At 33.4% G+C, this 26,370-nt stretch overlaps 1 protein-coding gene across 1 annotated transcript in view; it reads right to left on the bottom strand.

The window, feature by feature from the left end:
- Positions 1–943: 943 nt before the first annotated feature.
- Positions 944–26,370, bottom strand: part of LOC117338949 (Golgi-specific brefeldin A-resistance guanine nucleotide exchange factor 1-like) — a 42,883-nt gene continuing 17,456 nt past the window's right edge. The window contains 18 exon segments of the mRNA XM_033900316.1: positions 944–5,913; positions 9,036–9,268; positions 12,176–12,328; positions 13,479–13,647; positions 14,209–14,322; positions 14,652–14,753; positions 15,314–15,444; positions 16,209–16,553; positions 16,793–16,973; positions 16,975–17,034; positions 18,116–18,282; positions 19,176–19,567; positions 20,277–20,392; positions 21,684–21,873; positions 22,334–22,401; positions 23,170–23,346; positions 24,996–25,095; positions 26,087–26,259. Of these exon segments, the coding sequence (XP_033756207.1) occupies positions 5,881–5,913; positions 9,036–9,268; positions 12,176–12,328; positions 13,479–13,647; positions 14,209–14,322; positions 14,652–14,753; positions 15,314–15,444; positions 16,209–16,553; positions 16,793–16,973; positions 16,975–17,034; positions 18,116–18,282; positions 19,176–19,567; positions 20,277–20,392; positions 21,684–21,873; positions 22,334–22,401; positions 23,170–23,346; positions 24,996–25,095; positions 26,087–26,259 (2,904 nt within the window). The 3' untranslated portion in view covers positions 944–5,880.

Here is a 26,370-nt window from a genome sequence, read left to right as displayed (position 1 = left end):
CTCTTCATCTATGAAGAGTATTTGATTCTAACATATCTGAGAGTAGAGAAGAAGATTTTTGAAATTTCAGTCAATTTGACCCTTTTTGGCCCCGCCCACCAGTCCCTGGGGGTCAACCAAGGCCAACATGTACATAACATCAAACTGTAATCCCATGCTGATAATTTGAACCAAGTTAGAATGAATTCCAATACAAATCCAACAAATAATAGTCAAAAATGTGATTTCCCTATATAAACTATAGTAAAGTTTACCCCCTCCCCAGGGGAAAACGTGAGACCCCAGAGTCATGCAATTCACAATTTTGGTAAAGCACCACAAGACCCTTTCATCTATAAAGAGTGTTTGACTCCACCATATCTGAGAGTAGAGAAGAAGATTTTTGAAGTTTTAGTCAATTTGACCCTTTTTGGCCCCACCCCTCAGGCCCCTGGGGGGTGGGGACCATATAATTCACAATTTTGGTTGACCTTCAGCCATAGAAACTTTCTGCCAAATTTCATTGAATTTTGTTAAGTGGTTTTGGAGAAGAAGTCGAAAATGTAAAAAGTTTACGGACGCACGACGGACGACGCACGACGGACGACGACGGACAAAAGGCGATTAGAATGGGTCACTTGAGACTTCGTCTCAGGTGACCTAAAAACAGAAAAACTTTGCTTTCTGCATATTTCAAATCTTTTCAACATATGAAACAATCTTGCAAGTTTATCTCTGTTTCAATCAATATGTAAAGTTGAGAGTTCATCATTATATATTAGCTATAAGAGGCAGTTGCTCTTGGATTGATATCAATACAAATAAATGTTTAGGCATTTAAAAGTTTGATAGAGGACAGAGGAAAGTTTCAAGGGAGATAACTACAACAAATTTACTTTAAAACCAATTATTATGTAGCATCCTTACTTAAGGTAGTCAAAACAAAATACAACAAACTCTTCTGGTAGTTTGACCTTGAAATTTATTTCAATGTCAGGACATTGGGTATAGTGCAATATTTGATATACATATATATCACATATTAAGAATCACAGGTACACACAAAACATCAACAATAATAAATAGTAAGGAATTACAACACATTTTTATGGGCCAGCTTGACCTCAGAACAATGGACAATCAGCTTCCCTACAATAAGTCAAAGTTGAACTGGGAGGTCAAAGGTTAAACATTCAGCTTCCCAACAATAGGTCAAAGTTAAAGGTTAAAGAATAAACAAGTTCAATGGAATTAAGAGAAATTCTTGCCAGAATGCAGAAATATGTAAAGTTTGTTTATTAAAGCATCATAAACTTAACTTAACAGTCTAAGCTGTTTGATTGGACATTAATAACTAGGTCCAACATGTGACATCCTATCTACACTAAACACTGAAGCCTGTCTAAATTGAACACCTGTGAAAAATAATTCACCAGTAAAACCTACCAACTAAAGAGTACTTGCCTGAATAAACTGAGTAAAGATGAACTGTCTATACTGAACAGTAAACCTGTATAAACCGAACAAAGACACTTCAGTTTTTGGGATTTTTTTTTTTTTACATATATACATACAGAAATCTTAAAACTTATATGCCCTTAAAATTGCATCAATATTTTGTCAATCAAAGCTGAATGAAGTAATAATTATTATTAATTAGTTTAAAGAGAAATCATAACTTTAATGATGCAACAGATTTAAAATAAAATTGATATTGATTTACATGTCGATTAAAAAGATTTTTAATTTCAAATTATCCTACTTGTGAAGGTTGTCATTTTACATGGTGGAAAACCTAGATAGTCTCTTTTACATTTTAAAATGAACAAAATACCCACGAATACAAATCAACAGTTATGTAATCAGATATCATGTTTGTCCTCAAATAAGCCCTTTATTTGTGAGCCATATTTAACTTAACATTTCAAAATTGATGATTCTACAAAAATTTTAAAGGGGGGCTTATCTGTGGATAAATACGGCACCAAAACTAGATAATGTTCATAATATTAAAATCTCAAGATGAACACAACCGTTTTTATATCCAAAACATATGACAATGTGATGAAACTATAAATAGTAACATGCTGACAGCCATTCAATGAATGTATTTCTTGGAAACCAATTACCGTAAAGTACACAATAAGTTAATTATCACTTTGCAGCAGTCAGATGGTTTGGGAAATTCTCCACTGGAAAAAGCTAAATTTTCTAGAATTATTTTCTAGAATTATTCCTTTCTGAAACTTTCTTTTTTCATTATTTTGAATTAAACCAGGTTTATTTTATATATTAAAGAGTACATGGAAGTCCAGGTTTTAGGTTTTATTTTGTTTATCGTACTATTTACAGCCAGGGTCATTTAAGGACATGCCAGGTTTGGAGGTAGAGGAAACCCAGAGTACCCGGAGAAAAACCACCGGCCAATGGTCAGTACCTGGCAACTGCCCCACGTAGGTTTCAAACTCGCAACCCAGAGGTGGAAGGTTAGTGATAAGTGTTGGGACACCTTAACCACTCGGCCACCGCGGCCCCAAATGGAAGGCCAACGAATGATTACGGTAATTATCAGTGTGGACTGCATGTTTGGACTACACTTATGAGTAACAAGCACTTTTACTGTCAGAAATGTATAAGAAGATATATTGTTGGTGAGGGGTTAGTTGTCCAAGAGTAACAACACTAAGGGTTGGATTACGGATACGGAAAATAATAATTTCTTATTCTAATACCCTGACGTTGGAATACATTCATATTGTACAACCATGACATTTTAGAAATTGTAAACTGCAAATCCAATACAAACTTCAAATCAAAACTGTAAGAATTTAACAATTTTTCCTAATGGTATGTGCTATGACACATACTGTATGTGCATTAAACTTTGAAAAATAATTTTGAAGTGTTGTTTTAATTTTCCCGAAAATAAAATTCTGTTCATACTGCAAAAATCTTACATTTTGTAATTCTTATATCTATTCATTTAAATCTAGAAATTACTTATCATATTTAAAATTACAAAATTTATATCTAAATATTTTGTTTTGTTTTGCCAGACTAACTTCCTCCATAAAACTGTCACCAGATTTATGTTGGATTTTAAGCTCAGTTATACTCTTATCCCGTCTGTTTCTGTTTTTTATTCGGACGATCCATTTCAAACAAAGTAAGTGAAATTATCTGATTGATTTATCATGTTAATATCAAAATTGCCCATAAAAGCAGATTTGAAAACTGTGATAAAATATTTCTAAAAAATATAATATCGAAAAATTGAAAAGAAAATGGATAATTTTGCAATACCGGAAAATTTGATAAAATCAAATATTGCACAACACAAACAATCAAAATAATTGATATTAATAATTAACATGTTTACAATTTTTTCTGTCAACAACAATAATTTATCTGATCTATATACAAGCAGTTGAACATTTATTGTGTAAAATAGTTCTGTAGATAACTTCTTGTACATACAAAAAATCAAAGTTCTCCTTTTCACCAACAACGCTTGCTCAATTTCTCCTTCAGCCACATCTTTCTCTTCTGTTTACATTTACATGCATTATCTAGTTTACAAATGTACAATTTATCTTAAAATAATTCACAAATGAACTCTGTTTCATTGCTATCCAGGTTACTCAAAGAATTTCTTTACCCCTTCCCATTCCAACTACATCAAACTCTACACCCTTCTAGCTGTATATTTTGGGTAAAAACCAAGTTTCTCCACATTCAGTTTTCCTGACACTGTTTACATTATTTAACAATCGCTCAGAAACTCCAAAAGCCAGAAAAAAGAGCCACAATAATCTAAAGTTAAAAGATGGTTTTAACTACTTTTTTAAACTAAGTTAAAAGTTCGTTTTAACTACTTTTTTTAAGCTAACACATTTTGAATTTTAATTACTGATTAAGATTCTAATTAACTAAAATCTAAAAAAAATAGGGGAGTTAGTCAATTCCATAAATGTGGACATTTACAGAAAATATTCTGATCTCAATTGCCTAAGAACACAGGTTTAAATCTGTATATTTGTCTAAAATTATATCCAGTTCATTTTTTTTGTTGACCGAAAATTTCATCAATATACCTCCCTCCTCTCAAAAAAAAAAAAAAAAAAATGAAAACAAACAAAACAAAACAAAAATGAAAAAAAACAGCTCCTTTAAGGAACATAAGTATATTCATCCATAGGACAAACAAATTCCGCATAACTCGATTTTTATACGTCATATTTAATATGGGATATATTAACAGATAATAAACTTAATTATACTTGGAAAGCTAAGGAAAATAAAATTGGCACCTCGTAATGAAAGCAGTGGCTTAAAAGTTAACAATTAATATTTGTCTGCTTTATTTCAGCTTTGGAAATGTATCTGTGACACACATTTATATCCAGCTCTCTAAAAAATTAACACTTACCACTCTTTCACAATCATACAACACCACAATTTTCTTCGTATTAGAATTTTTTCTTGTCAAGTGAACAACCAGCTAATTCATCTCCACCAATACTACATGTATATTCAAATGCAATTTGAAGATATCTGCGCGAGTTTCAACAATGCTAATAAAGTTTAATTCAAGAATGCATCACAATTACAAGATATGCCTTTATTTGCAAGAGAAAAACGAATAATAATACCCGGTACTAGAAAATTCATTAAATTATTTTACAGGAATATTTTATATAATACATGATTAATATACAGCTGTTAATATAAACTTTGAGCTGAAAGGTGTTGTTTTTGAGAAAATTCTCTCAATTCAGACAATTGTGAAAATGACATGGGGCTTGTCTATCTATCAATCAACATCTGCCTTACAATCCATTCATTGACCAATCAAAATCCATTCATTGACCAATCAAATAGTCTATAATTATAATGTCTATTCTATCTCGACCAATCAAATGCTGTCTCTCATTTCAAATACACAGTGACCAATCACACACTGTTTTATGTTCTGTATAGAACCAATCAGGAACTGTTTTATAATATATCAACCAGACACTAACAAAATATATGCAGTGTTGCACTCTATTCTGACAAATAAAACAAGCTAATATTTTCTGTACAGAAATTTGTTTGTTAGTCTTAAATGTAGAAATAAAATTTGTATCAACCAATCAGAAGACTTGTGACAGACACTCATGCCCAATTGTGTCCTTTGTTATATACACATATACCAATCTTCTAGGCGTTCATTCACACATAGCATCATCACCATGCTGTACCGTTGCCAACCAAATAATAACAAAGCCTTACGTCTATATCATCCAATGGCTGGCAGTGTTATATATCACATACAGCTTAATTAGTGCTTTTCTCTGATTGGAAGAATAACTGGTAAATTGTCCAATGGTAAACTCTGTTTTATAGGAAACCTGATTCAATGAGACAGAAATCTCTTATCAACCATTGGCAGAATTCAAAGGAACATGGATCTGAATGTTTATGCAGACAACCCTTTGCCTTCAATCCATTTGATTGTTCCAACAGTTTCCAATTGTACATTGGCAAAGATTTGTAAAGGCCAATGGAAAGCAGTGTAACATCAAACTGAGCCAATGGCATCCCATGTTACACGATGAATGGGAAATTTCTATGGGCCAATGGAAATCATAGAGTATTTAATCTAACCAGCTAACTAGCCAATGGTGTTGTGTGTTACAAGTCATTGATGAATCCAATAAAAAGCTGTGTAACATTTTGCTTGTGATATTGATAGTCTTCCATAATTCATATGGCCATTGTCATTGTGATTCCAAATGTGGACCAATGGCATGTCTTGTTACATATTCTCTGTCCAATGGAATTCTGTATCACATAAGATGTATCACACGTCGTGTACAGGGTAGATTCCTGTAGATTTAGCATGAGACGGAGAATTTATCACGGGTTTTCTGTCATCAATCCTGTTGCTTTCTGCAAAATTAAAAGTTAAAATTTGTTTCCTTAAACAATCATTACTTACATTTATAAAGAAAAGAAAATGGTAATTAAGACAATAAAATATAAAATTAAAAAAAAGGAAAATTATATTGAATGAAAAATAATAAACATTTTACAATAATAGGAATATGAAATCAAAATAAGCACATTAAATAAGTATACTGAGAATTGCTAATTTAAAGCAATACATGTCCCCTACTGACCCTCATTAATGATATTGGTTCTTTTTAAGTGTCTGAAGTTTGATCCAAATCCCTTAAGGTATGAAACTGCTTCATGTCAAAAATCCTTTGGGGAGAACTGTTCGACAGCTATTCAAGATTAACAGATAGTAATTTGAAGTGTTTCTGTTATATTCCAAATCAAAATATCTTACATAAGAAAGGAATAAAGGATTTAATGCAAATAAAATGTAGAAGTTGAAGCCAACTAGCAGAATAACTTCAACTTTTGCTACAGGATAGACAACGAAGAGAGTTCAGAGGGCTCGACTAGCCGTAATGTCGATAAAGGAACTGGCCTCTCAGAGAATCAGTTTTTAGAAGTCTACAAAAATATAACCAACTTATTACTGAAGGTCTACAAAACAAAATTGATAGCAATCTTAAGTTTTGTTTAGTACTTGTAAGAGTATATAGTAATATGAAAATATGTGAGAAAATTTCTCTCAAATTAAATCTGCACAATATCTTGCATGTACAACTGAAATAGGATGTTTGGAAACAATTTATCTTGTTTAATCTACGAAGGCGAGAAAACTGGCGATGCAAGTTTTTCGAATAATTGTCCAGTTTGCCAATATTCAACATGATCCACCTAAAATAAATCTGGAGAATTCCTCAGTTAATTTACCATACAATGTTATGAATTATCCCCCTTCCTCCTTTCTTCTTTAACTTTTTTAATTCATATACATAAATTTTCAAAAATTAAAAACTATTTTTTGAAAGAGTTCATATATTTTAACAAATAAATTTAAAAAGAAGGATAGGTAATTATCAACATACTGTTGATTGCATTAATTAACTGGAGGCAGTAAATTTTGCTTTGAACTACATGTACATCATTTTTACTTCTTTAATTTATACTCAGAATGTTATAACATGTAAGCTATTAACTATTTCAATATGTGAAACACTTGTCAAATGAATTAATGCAAATTACGGGGATTAATTAATAAGTTAATTAAGTTAACCGCCACCTTGTTAATCAAGTTAATTTGAATACAAATAATTAAAAGTGATATGATATTAGGTAAATGTAAGTATTCCCACTGTAAAGCAAGTCTTACTATTCAACCTAACAACATTGATGAGATTTTCTTTTGAATTAAATTCATCAAGATTATGAATTTCAATTTAGTTTACACTACAGTTGTGATAAATTTATGTTATACCATAATTCAACGAAAAATGAAAATTTCTTGAGTGAAGCATTTCAACTGTTTGGGGTTTTAGGGATTTTTGTTTACCCCCAAAGTGCTTGTCTTTTCTTATTTGGATATTTACAACTGTGAAATAAATAAATGCAAATCAAATTAGCAGCACAATTCAAAAATATATTGAAGCAGTGTGTCTAATATACGGGTACTAGCATTGCTTGGTGAGTGTTGCAAACTTCTTTTATCACTTTTATATTATCAAATTGAAAGTAGGAAAAAAAGTTAAAAACATAAAATGTATGTACTATTATATAATAATACATTATTGAAATAACCTCTGACGAAAGAAACCTTTGTAATACAACACCTGTCTTCTCTGTATACATGTAAATAGGCCCTTGCTGGTCATGAATCACAACTTATTGAACTTCTTTATGAAAGACCTCGTTGGGGAATACTTGAGGATAAAGAAAATCCATTATGTACCTCACATCCTGGAGTTTTGAAGTAAAAGATGGAGTCAAGGTAAAAGACAGTTCAGTTACAGAGCACAAACCATCAAACGAATCAATCTTTAGTGATCTTGACCCTACACTGACCTCTAAAAGGATAGTCTTGCACTTTTCAAATATTTGGTTTCATGAAGTTATATTCAGAAACAGCAAATTTACAGAGCGAAATTGCTTTCAGAAGAACAAGTAGATACACATATTGTGTGACAAAATATGCAGCAGATGTATGATAAAATCTTGTCTGTAAATAGAATTTTTTGTATTACCACTTTCAATTTACCAAATCGAATGCATAATCAAATTATGCTTATAAGTTGATAAAGTTAAAAGCGAATAATTAACATTATATATAATTTTATTTGATTTTCACAATATTCTTTTCTTGATTTTTGTACGGTTTTAAATTGTTTTCTATTGTTTTCAAATAGAAAAAACTTGAAAAGCTCAGAGAAGACTCCCGAGTGAGTTAATATTTAAAATGGACGATCCTGTCTACTGAATATTCAGTATGGCTCATCATGTCTACTGAATATTCAGTGTGGCTCATCATTTCTACTGAATATTCAGTGTGGCTCATCATTTCTACTGAATATTCAGTACAGCCCATCATGTCTCTGAATAGTCAGTATGGCTCATCCTATCTCTGAATATTCAGTACAGCCCTTCCTGTCTGCTGAATATTCATTACGGCTCATCATGTCTACTGAATATTCAGTATGGCTCATCATGTCTACTGAATATTCAGCACAGCCCATCCTGTCTCTGAATATTCAGTACAGCCCTTCCTGTCTGCTGAATATTCAGTGTGGCTCATCCTGTCTACTGAATATTCAGTGTGGCTCATCATGTCTACTGAATATTCAGCACAGCCCATCCTGTCTCTGAATATTCAGTACAGCCCATCCTGTCTCTGAATATTCAGTACAGCCCTTCCTGTCTGCTGAATATTCAGTACAGCCCATCCTGTCTCTGAATATTCAGTACAGCCCTTCCTCCTGTCTGCTGAATATTCATTACAGCTCATCGTGTCTGCTGAATATTCATTAACTGACTAATAAAGATGTTCCACAAACCAGTGAAATGGAGCAGAGTGTCAGAGTTCACCGTAACCTTGGTAATTTGGCCTTTTTTTTTTTTTGGCAATTTGTGCAGAAATGTTCGATGACAATTGCAGGCAATTATATAGAGTGAACAGGACTTACTTGTGGAGAAATATAAGGTACGGGCGTACCCTGCATTATATCTGGGTTAAGTAACAGCGGTACCCTGGACATGGCCGCAGTGCCCCCGTCAGTCTCTGTGAGGAGGAGGGGCGTGTTTGTGAGGGGAGTGGGGGTGTGGAGCAAGTAGGGTGGGGAGGGCTGTTGTGTTTGTTGGTAGTAGGGGTAGGTCAGAGTGCCCGGGGGGTGATGCTCCAGACCAGCTGAAGGAAGTCCTAGTTTGAGAACAAACCAAACATATGTTTAAAGAAAACATCACAGAAAATAACTTGAACAAGAACAAAGGAATATTATAAGAACAAAGCAAATTATGATCAAAGCAAAACATGTTCATAACTAAACCCAAAATATTATCTAAAAGGATTATTTCTTACAGTCATCATATTTTCAGTCAACCCTCAAATATACATCTAAAGCATGTTTTGACCTGAGTATGAACTGTGTAATGTAAACTTTTTGAAATGATATCGGGCAATTTATTTCTTTGTCTAATATGAACATGTTTTACTTCATATACAATAAAATCTTTGTAAGCCAGGACATAGATATCTTCAAAAGTATCTATAGCTTTCAGAGATTTACCCACAATAGAAATAGGGTCTGTTTAAAGGACCCATTCCCCTACAAAACAAATTTGTGAAAATTCCTAATTTGCCACTGAAAAATTCCCAATTCTGAACTCACTTTTTGAATGATTAAGTAAGTTTTATCTACAAAGACCTATTAAGGTACTTTTGAAAAATAAAAAAAAGAAGCTATAGATAACAAAATGAAAAAAAATAATATGATTATATTCATAAAAGATAAACTGAAATTTGTATGAATTTCACTATTTTTTGCTTTTCCAAATGTCACATTTTGTTGCATAGAAATTCCCAATTCAATGGACCCTGGACCCAGTTGAAAAATTGTAGGAAAATCCCTGACTTTAATGGGCATTTCATTTTCACTGCAGGACTATACAATAAGAAATTACTTCAATTAGAGGTCTGTAAATGTACATATTTTCACAGAATTTAAACCTCATTTGAGCTCTTTTTAATTTAGTGCTGAAAGCATTCTGTTCAATTATGACCAAGCTAACTTCTTAATTCTACATTTTGTTTTCTACAAAAAGCATTGTGGGTGTGCCATTAGAGACACAAGGATAGATCAGGGAATGTTCTACTACAGAAATTCTATGAAGATTTTTCCTCAATCAATAACATGTTATGTCCTGACTTACAAAGTTACACTCAGAGATAATATTCTAGTGAGCAGATACAGAAAAGAGTCAATTTCTAAGAGAATAAGGCAGCTACCTACATTGTAACACAGCTCTATACAGATGTATAAAATAAATGTCTACATCTGTACGAGCCTTCAATTTTTTTTAATTTTTCATCCTTTATTAGAAATATGACCTCCTATCGTATAATAAATGGAATAAACTTTTTTCAGCTTATTATTTCCTATGAAATTTAAGCCAGAAATACTCAGTCTGGTAAATAAAGACACTGGATTTTTAAAAGCATTTCATCTTAAAATAATGGGCAAAAATAATGGGCAATTTTCAAAACTTCTGATGATAATTTTAAAAATCAATGTCACTAATTTGCTAATTCCATTTAAGACATATATGTAATTTCACTCATCTTTGAATTCATTGCTACAATAATCCTGCCTTGAATATTTAGGCCAATAATTGTAATGTTTTTTCAGACCTCCCCCCCCCACACACTTTATATGAAAAGTATAAAATCAAGATATCTAAAATTTGCAAGGACACTGACCATCAAAGGCCAAGCCAAATGTTGTCAACTATAAAATATTCTTTAAATTCAAATTACAAAGGAACTGAAAACATCAGTCTTAAAAATAGAAAAAAACGGAAAAATTATAAATTACAAAGAAAAACAAATTATGACAACATTGAGACATTCAATGTAACCAGCTGAATCCATAATAAATCTGTTTGCCATGATAATGATTCTGTGTTTGCCGACATGATTGTACAACCAGTTTGTCAACGAGTACATTTTATAGGAAAAGCTTGTAAATTAATTGAATGGTGTTAGTATACTGTTACATATAGGACCTCTGTGTGCAGTGGAATCAGGAATATTGTGATCTAATGTTACGACAGAATGTCTTGATCATGACGCCACTCTTTTAAATTATTAAGAAATTCGGTTTTCTGAAGACTTCATTAATGTTTTAAGACAAAATTAATCAAGTCTACATCAGCCTGCAAAACATCTGTTTATAAATAATCTTTTTATTTGTAAATTATATACATGAGCAAAACACAGCCAGCCATTAAAAATGACTACAAAGTTCACCATTCTATGGCAACAAACCCTTAATCATTGCAAAATTTATCTATTATTTTAAAATTCAAAATTAAATGATTTTTTCACAGTATATTATAATGTAGACTCTTTATTATATAAAGTTTATGTTTAGGACTGCTTTTTCAGGGTCATCAAGCAAGCAAAGTTCAATTTTATTGATATTGACTTTCGTGATCTCCTGGTACATGTGCACTTCAATATGAGTCTTTTATGGAGAAGGTGAGTGTGAATATTCCTAGTTCCACTATACAAACAAAATTATATTTATTCAGAATATAAACTCACAGCAACAATATTACATATTAAACAGTATATATATATAAAATTATATATCTTCTAACTCAACATAAATAAATATTAATCCCTTCAAAAAATTCTTTTTATGCGTCTTTTAGGTAACAGTTATTTATAATAATGAAATATTAATAATATTGTCAAAATATATATACCTGATCATTTTCTAAATATTATTTAAAAAGTCATTAAAATGCATACTGCCATTAACATTATATATCTCGAAATTGATCTGAAAGTGTATGATTAATGATTTCAGCTGGGGTTTTTTCAAATTCAATTCAAGTAAGGTATAAAATCTATAAATTTGTGATCATAGTTAATGAAACGGAAAATATATAGATCTGAAAAAGGAAATACAGAATTCTGATTAAGTAATGCTAAATTTGTGTCAACAAATTGGCGAAGCAGTGAATTAACAGTAAGCAAACTAATTAATCTGAATATATCAAACCACTAATTAGATAATTAACGAAAAAAATCACATAATTTTACCTGTGTCATTATTCACAACCGTTACACCCTCAAGGGGTACCTCCTCTTGTCTCTGGGGTTCCTGTGCAGTCCCCGGGGGTGGAGCAGGAGCGTCTGTAGGGGTGGGGGTAGGTACCTCACTCAATGGCTGGGTCTGAATCACTTTCTTTGTTTCTGTTACAATCAAATCAAATCAATAGTTTATTTAATGGTCACACGTTAATACATTACATAATAAAATAAGTATTTGAGGCACAATAACTTAAAAAACCAATATTAACATCCAGCCACTTGGTGACTTATGAGACACTATAGATCATATAAATGTGTTCCAGCTTCTAAAAACAGTATTATGAGGAAGAGTAAAAATATATTTTGCAATCAGAATGTACCCAGACCCAACAGCGGGAGAAATACGAGAGTGGTTGGGCCAATCCCTACCGACAGATCACACAACCCCCGCCATTGGGATTTTGGCAATATAAAATACTGATAAAAGTTACAATAAAATAGATAAACATATTCTAAACATAAATGATTATCTCATATATAGTATCTGCCAGACTGTACATAATGAATAACTTAGTTATAAAATACAAATAAAATATTCACATTTATAAAAGGAACAGTTTCTAGATTAATTTGCAAGCCTCCTTCTTCTGCGCAACATTAAAAACACTGTTACAAATACATCCAAAATTATGTCAAATATTATCAGAAATGTCTTACATGACAAATAGATTACACCTGAAGATATCTTTCGCAGGCTTTCACGTTAATTGGGCTATTTGTGTTTTCTTTTCCATAAATGTGTACACAAAATGAACTAGGTGTTTAGTTTTATTTCTTAGTTTGCAAAAAGGCATCTAAATATTCCTTTGGCCTCTTGGATATTGAGAAAAAGTCACTTGACCCCTGTGAACTTGAATGAAGGTCAAGGTCATTCATTTGAACAAATTTATATACTTGTTTTTATCTCTTTTAATTCAAATTCTGACGACCATTTTAACAGTTTACAGTCAATACATGTAAACAATGATTTATTAAGTGACTTCTTGCACACCAAGATTAAGATCTCCAAAAAATAAATGAATCGTCACTTTTGCAGAAATTTATGAAGTATATTACCTGTTGGTAATCTGCTGTTAAAGGTTGCCTAGAAATATGTGTACAAAATGCTCAAAAAAAAAAAAAAAAAAAGGAATATTTTGCTACCTGCTAGTTGCCTCCGGAAGAGGGTAATATGTTTGGAAATTAACGGTTAACTATAAGAAGTTCTTTAATCTGTAAAAAATAAATGTAAATCGATCAACTCTTGACTTACCAGATTGGTGAGACTTGAACAATTCCTGGCGCAGGTGAGGTAGGAATGTGTCGATTCTGTCCCAGGTGAGTTTCCACAGTTGGGACTCTGTTCCATCCATGGTCTGGAAAATCCCCGCAGTGTCCATCACCAGTAACATGTTCTTCAGTGATTCAGGGATCGCCTCCAGCTGAGGACAAATATGGCAGATAAACGTGGATATAATTCGGAATATGATCATATGATACAACATTTTCTCCAGCGATGGGGGGTTTGCTTCCAAGTGATGAAAATAAGCTATTTGGATATTCCAGTAAAATAGTAAGCTAAAAATAGCTCCTGCTAAATATAGTAACAGTGGCCGATGACCTTGACCAAAAATCCCCGGAAATTAGAAAGAGTCCGAGATATTATAGTCCTTTATCATTGTGTGAAGTTTGATCAAAATCTCTCAAGAAATAAAGCCAGTGTACTGACAAAGTTTGTTGTTACATACATACGGACAAGACGAAGGGAGAGGAAACCTTATAGTCCCCCAAGTTTCACCTGAAGGGGACTTATAAGTAGGAATTTCAGCTTAGAATAGTGAGTTAGAATACATGTTGCTGTATGCAGATAGAATAATTTGTAAGATTTTCTTTCCTCATAAATTTTTTTATATTGCATTTGTATTGAATCCGACTCAAAATCTGTAATATTCCATATCTTATAAATTTTTTCCTGATTTTAACAAAAAGATCAAAAAATTTACCAGGAGGTCGCTCTTGTCTGCATGCATGTACTTGTCCATGAAGTCCAGTATGGTCAGCCAGAGTGCGGTAAAGGTACTTAGGGACAAAAGTGGACTTAGGTGCTGCAGAAACACCTGTAATTATAAAATGTCAGGTAAGTAGGTCAGAAGAAAATATTCCATATCTGTTAAACACTATTAATATCACTATTTAATTAATGTTTAAAAAATACATGTTCATCAATTTCAACTTGTGATGATTTTTTCCTCAATATCCATCCGGACCGGCCCCAGTTTCATCAACAAACCTTAACTCTGGAATACATTGTCAATAGAATTTAAGGAAAGTTTCAAACTTGGAGGTTTTCCTCTCTAAACTGAAACTAATACTGCTTTCCTATGGAAGCCCCTCCCCCAAACCCTTTGTTATGAGAGGTCAGAGGTCATGCTTATGGACGGCCCACCTTGCACAGGAGTGTCGAGGCCCGCATGCGTGTCTCCTCCATACCGGTCGGATCCTGCTGGTTGATATTCTCTAGTAGCTTACTCAGAAGTGGAAACAGCACCTAAAATCAACAGAAATATCTTGTTAGGTTTAACACTGATACTGTGACAAAAAACTTGAAAAAAGTTCTCCCAAATATGAGTGTTAGTCAGAAATGATTGAGGAGACTCAATTCATGCAAAATGTTTAACAGTCGCAGCTGAACCTGAAATGAGTTTCTTTTGTAATGGCCCGAAACTGAGCGTTAATCAGAAATGTGGAGTAGACCTATTTATGCAAAATATACAATGTTCAAATTACACAGTTTAGTCAGTGACCAAAGAGTCAGTTTACTTTATACAATTGTTTAACATCCTATCAACTGATTAAGTCATTTGGGGAAGGCCCAATTGTTGAGCTGTTATCATGTTACATAAAAAGGTTTTCTTTTTAAAATATCCGTATGAAAAGTCCCTTTTATAATGAACTAAGGAAAGGCTTCTCTACTTCTACAAGAGCACCGACTTCAAAAAACACATGATCGAAAAGAAGATGTCTAGAATCACAAAAGGATTCAAAATTGTTGGTAGACATTATTCTCAGTCTCTTCAATCTGAAGGTGAATATTCTTCCATACATTACCTTGTTAAAACATGCCTCCCATTCTGCTGCTGATAGTGTTTGAAGATCGTGTACCAGTAGCGCCCTCTGTAGGTATGTTAAAGCTTGACTACGAACCTGTCGCCGGGTATCACAACACAGACGGGCAATTCCTACAACAAAATTTTTGTCAAATCAAATTTTAGCTCTTTTTAAAACAGAAGGGCAGGGAAATTCAATCATTTGATTGAATTGTAACTTTTGTTTAATTTCGTTTCTTCTATATGGAGAATAATTTTCATTCATCATATATACTTAATCTACAGCATAAAATTTGAAATTGTGGTAGCATAAAAAAGGAGTTTTACATAGAATACGTTTACAGAATTACATTTGAAATTTTGGTAGCATAAAAAAGGAGTTTTACATAGAATACTTTTACAGAATTACAAAGTTATGAAAAAAAATCCTTTTGACACATTTGCATGCTTTGATATTAATTTTATGGGTATTTCATTGATATTTCACAGCTTTTTCATAAAGTAGTGAGGGATATCTCAACTATAAGACTATGGCTGGCCAGCAATTAGCTAGATACAATTAATCTCACAAAGGGAAGGGAAAAACAGATGACACATTAGCTTGCTGACTTCATTGATTGTCAAGGTGATATTATATAATTTTCAATTTTTTGACCGATGAGGGTAAGGGTTGGGCCAGCGGGCCTGAGACAAACTTTGTGCTGATGACCAACAAAACTGACAAAACTTTCCCTCTTACAAAGGATCTTACCAGAGATATGCTCCCTCTCCCATTTTTGCCCAATTTGAACTCACCCTCTGGGCTTATAAATACAGTCCCCTTAAGTTGCTGAAATATTCTTGTCACTGGACCCATACAAGGTTCTTTACAAAGTCAATGTTTAAGATATCCTTACCTTGGAGTAGAGGGCACCAACACCTGACCCACAGAGAACTGTGACCAGCATCGAACGCCTCACACTCCTCGGAAGAATGATCCTCCTTGGCCCAGGACGTGTAAATGGAGGCGGCCCGAGTGTGGAGGGTGTGCATTAAATCCAACAGCTGGATTGACAGCGAGTGAAGGCCAGCGGCTGTTGATTCTCCCTCCCCCTCATCATCAGAGGAGACCATATTGTGTAGGTGTGTTGGCGACGAGTGTGAACGCTTCATTTTATCTTGTTCCTTTTTAGATTTGGACACTTTATGGGGTACTTTCCCGTGTTTTGTGTGCCTCACAGGTGCTGAAGTCCGCTGACGTCCTATCAAAACAAATTCAATAAATGCATTTAATATTTCACTTCAGGAAACAAAATTCAAGATTTATAATTCTAAAACTCCCACACTATAAATTTTCTAGGAAAGAGACCAAAGATTTTGTAAATATGCATTTGACTCACGGTTTTCAGCTTTTTACCATAAACTAAATGTTTTAACTGCAATCAAACTTTGTTTCTTGAATTTCACGATCAACAAGCAAATTTTTAAGACACAGACTAACCTCCATTGATACTGGCTTCCACAAATGAGCGAATGGCATGGACGCAGCTCTCGAAGTTGAGTGGCGTGACGTGAGCCGCATCGCGTACCAAGAAGGAGAGTGTCTCCGAGGACTTGATGAGAGACTTGCTATCACAGTAACAGAGTTCCTCCGGAAGTTCTATAGTATACTGGTTGGAGAGAGGGCTGGACTTTTGGAACTGCTTCCTCCTCCTTCCCTAGATTCTGACTCTCTTTGTTCACCTGTTAAAGACAGACAAAAGTGTTTTATATATACATGTATATCTAGAAAGAAAAAGAAAAACTTTGACAGCACGATGTAAGTACTTCTTCAGACTGTTTATTCTTGTCTGAAGAATCGACAAGATGAGACGAATAAAGTACGAAAGACGTGTTGTCAAGTTTTTTCTTTTTCTTGATGTATTACTTCATCTGTAGGATCATACTTCAGAATCTGAAGAATTGCCAAGATGTGACGAAAGTCCTAAAGACATGTTGTCATGTTTTTTTTTCTGTTTCTTTATGTATTACTTCATCTGTAGGGATCATACTTCACAATCTTTTTATATAATCAGTCATGTAGTAATAACAACAGTACAGACAAGTAAGTTGTTGAATTTTTGAGGCAATCTGCCCCTTTATCAAGACACAAGTAAATTACAAACGATCACATATAGACATAGAACATGGAACATGTACACAAATTTAGTAGATAAACAAAGAATATCATTATCTTGATGTTCATGATCCCCTTGTTCAATAATCTATTTGCCAAAGGCCTATTTTAATTAATCAGAAAACATCTTAGACTGTGTACAGATGGTATAAATAGTCAACATGAAGGCTTAAATAAATAACAGTACAAGTGCATTCTATGTGATGACAGTGTGTGCTATATAGCAAATGATTTTGTTTTTGTTTATATGTTATATATAACAACAATGGTCATGATTGAAAAACATCATTTTGCCATTTATTGTTTGTAACAACCAGGCCGCGGTGGCCAAGAGGTTAAGATGTCCCAAAACTTTAATTTATCACAAGCCCTCTACCTCTGGGTTGGGAGTTCAAAACCTACGTGGGGCAGTTGCTTAGTACTGACCGTAGGCCGGTTGTTTTTCTCTGGGTACGCATACTCTGGCTATCCTCCATCTCAAAAACCAGGCACATCTTTAAATGACCCTGGCTGTTAATAGGACGTTAAACAAAACAAACCAAACCAAGTTTGTAGCAACAAACCATTCTTTAAATCACTCAATTTGAAAGTTTTTAGAATTTTAAAGTAATAAGGCCATTTTCCAATATAACTATTGTCAATACTAACCAAGAGCCAACTTCCATTCTCAGGGACCGGTCTGACCTCGAGTGGGGACGGACTGCGATGGTTCTTGCTTTGAGATTCGTACAGTTCACTGTCCGAAGTATAGCCCCTTTCTAGGTAGCCATCGGTTAGATTTGACCCGCTCGGCACCTCGCTATCACTCTGGGCACCTACAAAATAAGCAACGTGATTATCTTCAGTGAAACCTTTCTTCAACAAACTCTCAGTTACTACAAAATAAATCAATTTGGTTTATTGGGAGCCATGCCATAAGATAAGGTTACAGCTGTTCTTTTGGACTAGTTGAGCTGAACTTTTTAAAATTTTTATTATGATGGTATCCTGTCAATAGTGATAAGCATTAAGATCTTCATGGATGAAAATTCATGCCAGCAGCTCGAACAAATAATGGATTGATTAATTGATATAAATTGGATATATACATATATTGAGAAAAAAAGTTTGTGTCCATGTACAGTTGGACATATGAAAAATTCAAACAAAACTTAACGACAAAGTTTCTAGCCCTTTCCTGAAGAGCAGCAAGAGCTGTGAAAGTGCAAGAAGGATTGTCGTTCAGTTTTGTTTGTTTATACATAGGAGCTCAATAAGATAAATACATATAAATGTTAAGTACAAAGTTCTGCTTAGAAAAATTATAAAACTACATAAGAATGCATTTTACATTATATCTTGTTAATTTTAATAAATGACCTCAACATTTAATTCTGAAATTTGTCTCAACCAGAATAAAAGATCAGGGGACAAAGTTAGATTGAAGAATGCAGCTACGAAAAATCAAATTCAATTTGATTGGTTAAAAATTTGAGAATTTTTTTGTGAATGGAAATATTTATTCCACTGAAATTGTGTCAGGTCACCAGTACTAGTAGGTGGCAATATTTATCAATGAAATAACTGAGAACACCTATAGATGGTAGTATTAAAGATAAATCATGTAATACCAATTTTAAAGATACTGGCTCAGACAAACTTTGGGTCAATAAGAAAATTTTAATATTTCCTGCCCTGAATTTTGAACTTAAAGACATTTGTTACCCACCAGCATCGGAGAGAGCGTCCGGGAGTTCCCGTTCAGCGTGCGTCTGTAGTATAGGCGGAGGGTTCGCTCCCGCACCAACCACCTCCAGCAGCATAAAAAGAGTATACCAATCCTGGGCCGTGTGTATATTGGCCGCATTAGTCCGTAAAAGTTCATGAAGCGCAAACGATACTTGGCGCGCCACATTGTGAATGACACTTGGTTTCATCATCAACAGTATACGTAGGGAGGTTAAAACCTGAGAAGCAATATCCTCGCGACGTAAAAGTCGGATTGACAGTCTTAGAATTCCAACAACAGCTCGCTCCACTAGGAATGTATGATCGCCAGCATTCACAGTTAAATTGTATATATGGTCCCGAACTCCCTGCCAAACCGGAGTTACTCTATCCCTGTAACCAATATCTTAAGCTTTAGCATAAATTTACCATATTTTGAAAATTAAAAAAAAATTGTATCAAAATTTTAAAATTTTAAAATCTTAATTTTGATTACGGGCTATTCCATTAAAATACCTTCCTGACCCCAGGACTCCAAAATAAATCACTTCTATCCATGGTTGGATTTCCTTCCTATAACTTCTATGTAATTTATTAAACTATTTAGGAGGTACCCCTCAACAAAACCTTGAGTCCTGGGTTGGGATAGATATTCTATTGGAATAGCCCTAATTATTAATAATAAAATTTCTGTATCAAAACAATTTTCAAGTCTTCTGAAATGTATTGATGTCTGTGGTGTGAACAAATCATATTTGTTTATATAAAATCCCATCAAGTTTTACTATTAGACAATATCAGATTTTGTCTGTTAGACAAAGTCATTAACACATGTAATTAACAAGTTATGTTTAACTTAAAAGAAACACAATTAATTCGCAAATTTCTGTAACAAGTAAAAATATTTCATAACTTTAGTTTTTGTTACCACTATTCAACAATGGACAGTCAAATTTTATAAGGTATAAGTATGATAGGGTGTTCTTGTTACAATTGCAATGAAATATGATGAAATAACAAATTTTTACACCAATATTGCATTTAATCACTTGTAATTTGACTTGACATTAAAGAAATCTGTCAAAAAAACAAGTCAATTTACCTGTTTTGTAGCACGACTTTTACTAGAAGTTCGAGGAAAAATACAGATGCATCTTCATCAAATACAGTTCCCATGGAATGATGGGCCTCTGGACCCTGGGAGGCAAAGATCATCGCCTGGAGAAACATGAAAAAAAAAGAAGAAAATTTAGTAAAAACCTTATAACATTTTAAAAACTGAAAAACAAAGAAAAAGGATCCTAGAGGATCTAGAAATGTCTTATATTTAACACTGGGCTTTTTCTCACTGGTTTGGGAAAGGGCCTTTTTGTCTCATTTTGGGAAGAAAATTGGAGAAATGGGAAAGATTTTTTCAGGAGTGAACTGCAAATTTTGGGAATTTGGCTTAAATATGAAATAATTAACGGCCCCAAAAAGCACCTAGAAAAAGCCCTGCAACATCTGCAAAATTTTTACTTCACTTAAAATTTCTATTTAGTATGTTTCCATTTTGGCTCTGTCCTCTCAGTATCAAGACAGACAGCTCAGTATCCAAATGCACTGCTGCACTGAAATTTCTGGATATCACAAATTTGGTTGAAATATGATAAAGTGATCAGGAGGAGTAGGCTTTTAAAGACTTCAACTGAAACAATGGCTATATCATGATTTAGAGCCTACTAGGGGAGTAACACATTCATTCTCAAAGCACTATGAATACTGCAGCACAAGAAATTCTGCTGAGTTCCATATAGTAAACATTTTGTTGAAATTACTGGTTTCATCCTTGGAGGAGGGTGTCTAACACTTTATATTTTTTATCATCATAATTTGAAGATATATCAAATTTATCCTGCTGTCTTGTTTCTTTGTTGATTTAACTGTTAATTAATTGTCCATTTATAATGAGATCACTACCATGTATTAAATAGTTGTAATGTGTATTTAATTTATTACTGACAGTAAATCAAAATACTTCAAATTGAACTAAAGCATTATTTTTTTTAGAAAATTCTTAAATATATCATGGTTGATATTCATTACACAATTCCAGAAGCTTAGTCACTTGTTAATCTAGAGGCTTTCATATACCTAACCATAAAAAATATGACACTTCTTAGGTGTAACTGTTAGTTAATTAATTGTCCAGTTATAATAAAATCACCATCATATATTAAATAGTTGTAATGTGTATTTAATTTATCACAGACAGTAATTTAAAATACTTCGAATTGAACTGAAAAATTTGAAAATACTTTTAATATAATATGATTGGTAATCATTGCACAATTCCAGAGGCTTATTCACTTGTTAATCTAGAGGCTTTCATATACCTAACCTTAAAATGTGACACTTTTTAGGTGTAACTTTACTTTAGGGTGTCTAAGGAAAACCTATATTCACGGCCGTTTTGAACCCTGTATGAACCTTAAAGACAGCCAGTAAGACTCCATTTTTCTGTGGCTACCTTTATCAGCTCCTGTAGAGAATCCTCGCGTAGAAACTTGCTTTCTGTGATAAGTTGTTCTAGGTGACAGTCGCGGATACAGTTCTGGGCCTGTCGACTAGCCTCTTGTTCTTCTGGTGTCGGACCTTTCGTATTTTGTGACTCGGATGTGAAGTAGGAGTAGAAACTACTTAATACGCCACTCTCCGATCTGTCAAAGAACAATTAGAAAATACTCATTATGTTTCTCATCAATCTGTGATACAGAGAGAAATTTGATCCAAAATTAATCATATCAATGTGATCTGTTAAAATCTATTCCTTATTTAAACTTGTTTTCATTGGACATTGTCTAAAACACATATCAACTCTAACTTAGTAGCTGGTATATAAAGTAGGGACTTTTCTAATCTACATGCTCAACAATACAAAAACTGCTATTAATAAATTATCTACATACCTATATCATTAATGAAAATCCTTCATGATATTATAATTAAATTATTAAAAGATCTACATAATAATCCATTATTAATTGTCACTAATATGATTTTTTTCCTTTTTTTTACCAAGAAACAAATATTTCAAAATTTAGACAAAGTTTCACTCTTCATTCAAAATTGAAATGTTTTACATGATGAATTAGATTAGCTCAAGGGAGATAACCATACCTTTGGTTAGTGGCAGCCTCCTCTTTAATTATACTGATTTTCCCCGTGGAATCAACAAAATCTTCCACCTAAATAAACAAGAAGAACACATTACAATATCCATAATATTGTGCTGTGGGAATGAAATCGCTTTTCAAATTCCAAATCTATAAGTCTATTTGTGTACAAAGAGAGGAATATTTTAATTCTGAGATATTATATTAATAATATGGAAAGGATCATCTTGTCCTAAATGGTAGCTAGTGCTATGTTATGGTTTCTGAAACATCCCTTCCTTTGATCAATTCATCCTTTAAGACTACTACGAGAAAAGTACAAAGATCAGAAAATGCTTTCTATTTATAATTATATACAAATCTTCATCACAGTACAACTACGACAGGAAATCTAAAAGTTGATGTTCCAATCAACGACACATAGTGCATATGATACATTGTACTAATAATTACATATATAACATAGTTAACACAAATGACGAAGGAAGACAATATTTATAACTTGTGCCCTGACCGGGCTTCAAACTCATGACCTACGGCATCCAATCGCCTAGCTAGAAATATCCGCAGCTTATTCCCCTGCGCCACATCCACTTTCTTATAAAAGAATATTTCAATGGCGCAGTGATGGTCTGCCCCATTTACATACAAATTATTGCATTTACTAAAATTTCAGTTAAAAGTTCTCACGAGTTCGTGTAATTAAACTTTGCATCCTGATATCAACCCTCTGAGATGATGACAGATATTACGAATCCATCTTATAAACATGTGCATGGTAATATACAGAATCAAATTCCTTACGAAATGTTAGAGAATGAACCTCTTCCTCCTACGTACCTCTATTAGACCTTTGGGTAAAAGTTTGGCACGATACAACTGTAGCATACAGTCCATTATGTTTTTCCAGCCTTCGCGTAGAATGTCGCCATGACGATGGGCCAGACCGAACACTGTTCTTGCCGCCAGTTGGGCTTTTAGGTTGCCTCCGAACACAATTGGTAAATTCTCAGGGCTCTGAAGAGACAGACAACAACAATAAAATTGAACAAATATGAAAAATTGTCAGATGAAGGTGTCCAAAATAATGTCCTGAGGTATGAAATGACGGGAAAACAAAATATAATACAAAATCTTTTGTAAAGCTCATCAAATCTCACAATGGTTCAACATACATGTGTATGAAAATATTTGCATGAAATATTCTGGATACATGGAAATACAAAGAAATACAAAGTATAGATACATGGAAATACAAAGAAATTCAAAGTATGGATACATGGAAATACAAAGAAATACAAAGTATGGATACATGGAAATACAAAGAAATACAAAGTATCAGTTACGTCGTACCTTATATAGTTTATTAAAATGCCTCAGAAAATATGAACAGCATTTTTTACTTATTTACAGCTCAACCAACACAATTTCATTCCATAAAATTGAATAACATTTTCAAAGTACAGTCAAACCTCGATGATTCGAACTTCGTTGATTCGAATTTCTCGATGTATCGAACTTTTTGCTTGGTCCCGAATTTCCTTACTATATAACGCTACTAACGAACCTATGCATGATTCGAATTTTTATAAATCGAAGTTTTCGATGTATCGAACTTTTTTCATGGCCCGTTAACTATGATGTCATAGGTAATTGACATCTCATGATTCGAACAAAAGTTTACCTGTACTGACCACTGGACAGGTGTTGGTCGTGACCCCTGCGGCAAGATTTCACATTACTCCCCTAGATGCCCTGACTGACAATAGGGATAACGATAGCGTGTGTTGTCACTCCCGATCATGGGGTTAATTAATAATCAGACCAAATTGATAGATAAAAGGTGTATTTAGAAGTCATGACATTTAATCACTCCGGTAAAACATTTCGGTAGTCGTCTCTGATAATCTTCGCCGCCATTGAAATCAGCGGTCGGTGAGTAAATTTTACGGAACTATAAAACAAGCGGACCAATTTTAAACACAAACAATTAGCGATGTCTTAACTCATAAGTGTCACATTGCAAACTTATACATAAATAACCAAGTAAATCGATTATTTGTCATTCAATCATGCATTCTCCAACCGATCGGCATTCCGTATTTTATATGCACATAACGTAACCGCACGTGTCTTTAGCAGAAAAGCCTAACGACTTACCTAAGTGTGCATTGTACTTCTTTTACTTTATCTGTTAAACGCGAAATAAGTGTTTTGTAACCAATACATAGTTTGTTTAATTAATAAAATGCTTAGGTATAATTAATGAAAAGTATTTTTATTTTGTTGTGTTTGAGGTATAAATTAACTTTTGAGCCTGACAGGCGACGATCATCACGAAGACACCGAGGACATGTAACGTTAACATATATGGTCATTATCAAGAAAACATCGATCTATTGTCAACCATGAATAATTCGAAGTCCCGCTGTTTCGAAGTTTTTATGTCAGTCCCTTGAACTTCGAAACATCGAAGTTTGACTGTACATAATATTGAATTTAGATTCTTTAAACAACACATCACCCGTAGATTCTACTGAATATAGCCTTTCAACTTAAGAGAAACCTACCTTAATGAAGAATTGTAAATGTGACGGCAAGAACACAAATTTTCTTTACGATTATTCTAGACTGACTATAATAAATCAGTCAGAATGTTGACGTACCTCGACGGAGCTGAGAAGTGTCGTAAACTTGCACAGAGATATGACTAGATTATCAAACACGTCACTCATTCCATAGTGTGCTGAAATCATGGCACATTTCCTGAAAAATATTTTCAGGGAACTTGTGAATCTTGTTACATAATATATTCCAAGAAAGTGAATATCAAATAAATCAAATAGGATAATCCTCATTTTCTGATTTTTTGTTCACTCAATTTTTTTTTAATTTTTTTTTCTGGGTTGGGTGTTGAAGGGGTGGTATGATAGTAGCAAATACATTGTCAAATAAAATATCCTTATTAATCATTTCTTTTTGAAATTTTTCTGCAAAGTACTACAATGAGAAGCATTAAGATTTCATCTATTAAAGACAAGACATTTTGTCATTTGATATTTCATATTCCAAAATTGTTAAATTATGTAAACTGATCAATTTAATATTTTTCTTGATTTAAAATATCTAAACGTTTTGTATCAATGGCTTCTTTTTTAAAAAACAATATGATGTTGTTAAACTTTCTGTATTTCTCTTACAATTCTAAAACCACAGGATGTAATTTGATATAAAATATCTTTTACTGGACAGGAAAACTGTATCATACAACCAGTATAGATGTTTATCCTGCAACTGCCACCGCATTGTCGGAATACACCCACCGTATATATTTTTGCTGTATACGGCAGTGATGGAAACAGCTGTATTTTGGAATCTTATCACATGCGTCTATTCGATTAGCCAACTTCCAAGCATTTAACGTTTAAAAGGCGAACATATTTGGATTATTATTGATATCGTTTCACTTCAAAATGATTATTTTTTTATGACTGTTGCAGGATAAATAGAATACATGGTCAGTGTCTTAAAATATAAGCCGTACTTTTGGCTCGGGACGAAAGTGGCTCGCCAAAGATTGCCACTTTTTGTCTATTTCGTCCCGCCAAAGATTGCCACTTTTTGTCTATCTTTACCATCGCCAAAATACAGCTCATATTTTTAGACACTGACCATGTATTCTCTATCTCGCATCCAAACAGCCTAGTAAACATGTGATCAGAGATCCTGGATCGAGTGTCATTTCAGGGACACATACCTAAATCCTGCGATAGCTTTCTGTATAATCGTCTCATCGCCGCTCTTATCAAACACAAATGACAGTGCTGCGACAGTGGGGCCCCATATGAGAGAGAAAAGGTCATGGTCGAAGGCTCCGGAAGGCACATGAACAAACATTCCGTCTTTTGTAGTACCACGCCGAAGAAGTACCTAAAACATATGTTTAAGAAAAAAAGTTTGAATCTGAAAATAAAAGAATTTTTAAAGAAGGATGGCAGAAAAAAAAAATTTCAGTTTCCTAAATCATTTTGACATGACTTT

This window comes from Pecten maximus, chromosome 1 (assembly GCF_902652985.1).
Source record: "Pecten maximus chromosome 1, xPecMax1.1, whole genome shotgun sequence".
Taxonomy (NCBI): domain Eukaryota; kingdom Metazoa; phylum Mollusca; class Bivalvia; order Pectinida; family Pectinidae; genus Pecten; species Pecten maximus.
The sequence above is the reverse complement of the archived record's forward strand: the minus strand, read 5'-3'. Positions and strand labels throughout refer to the sequence as shown.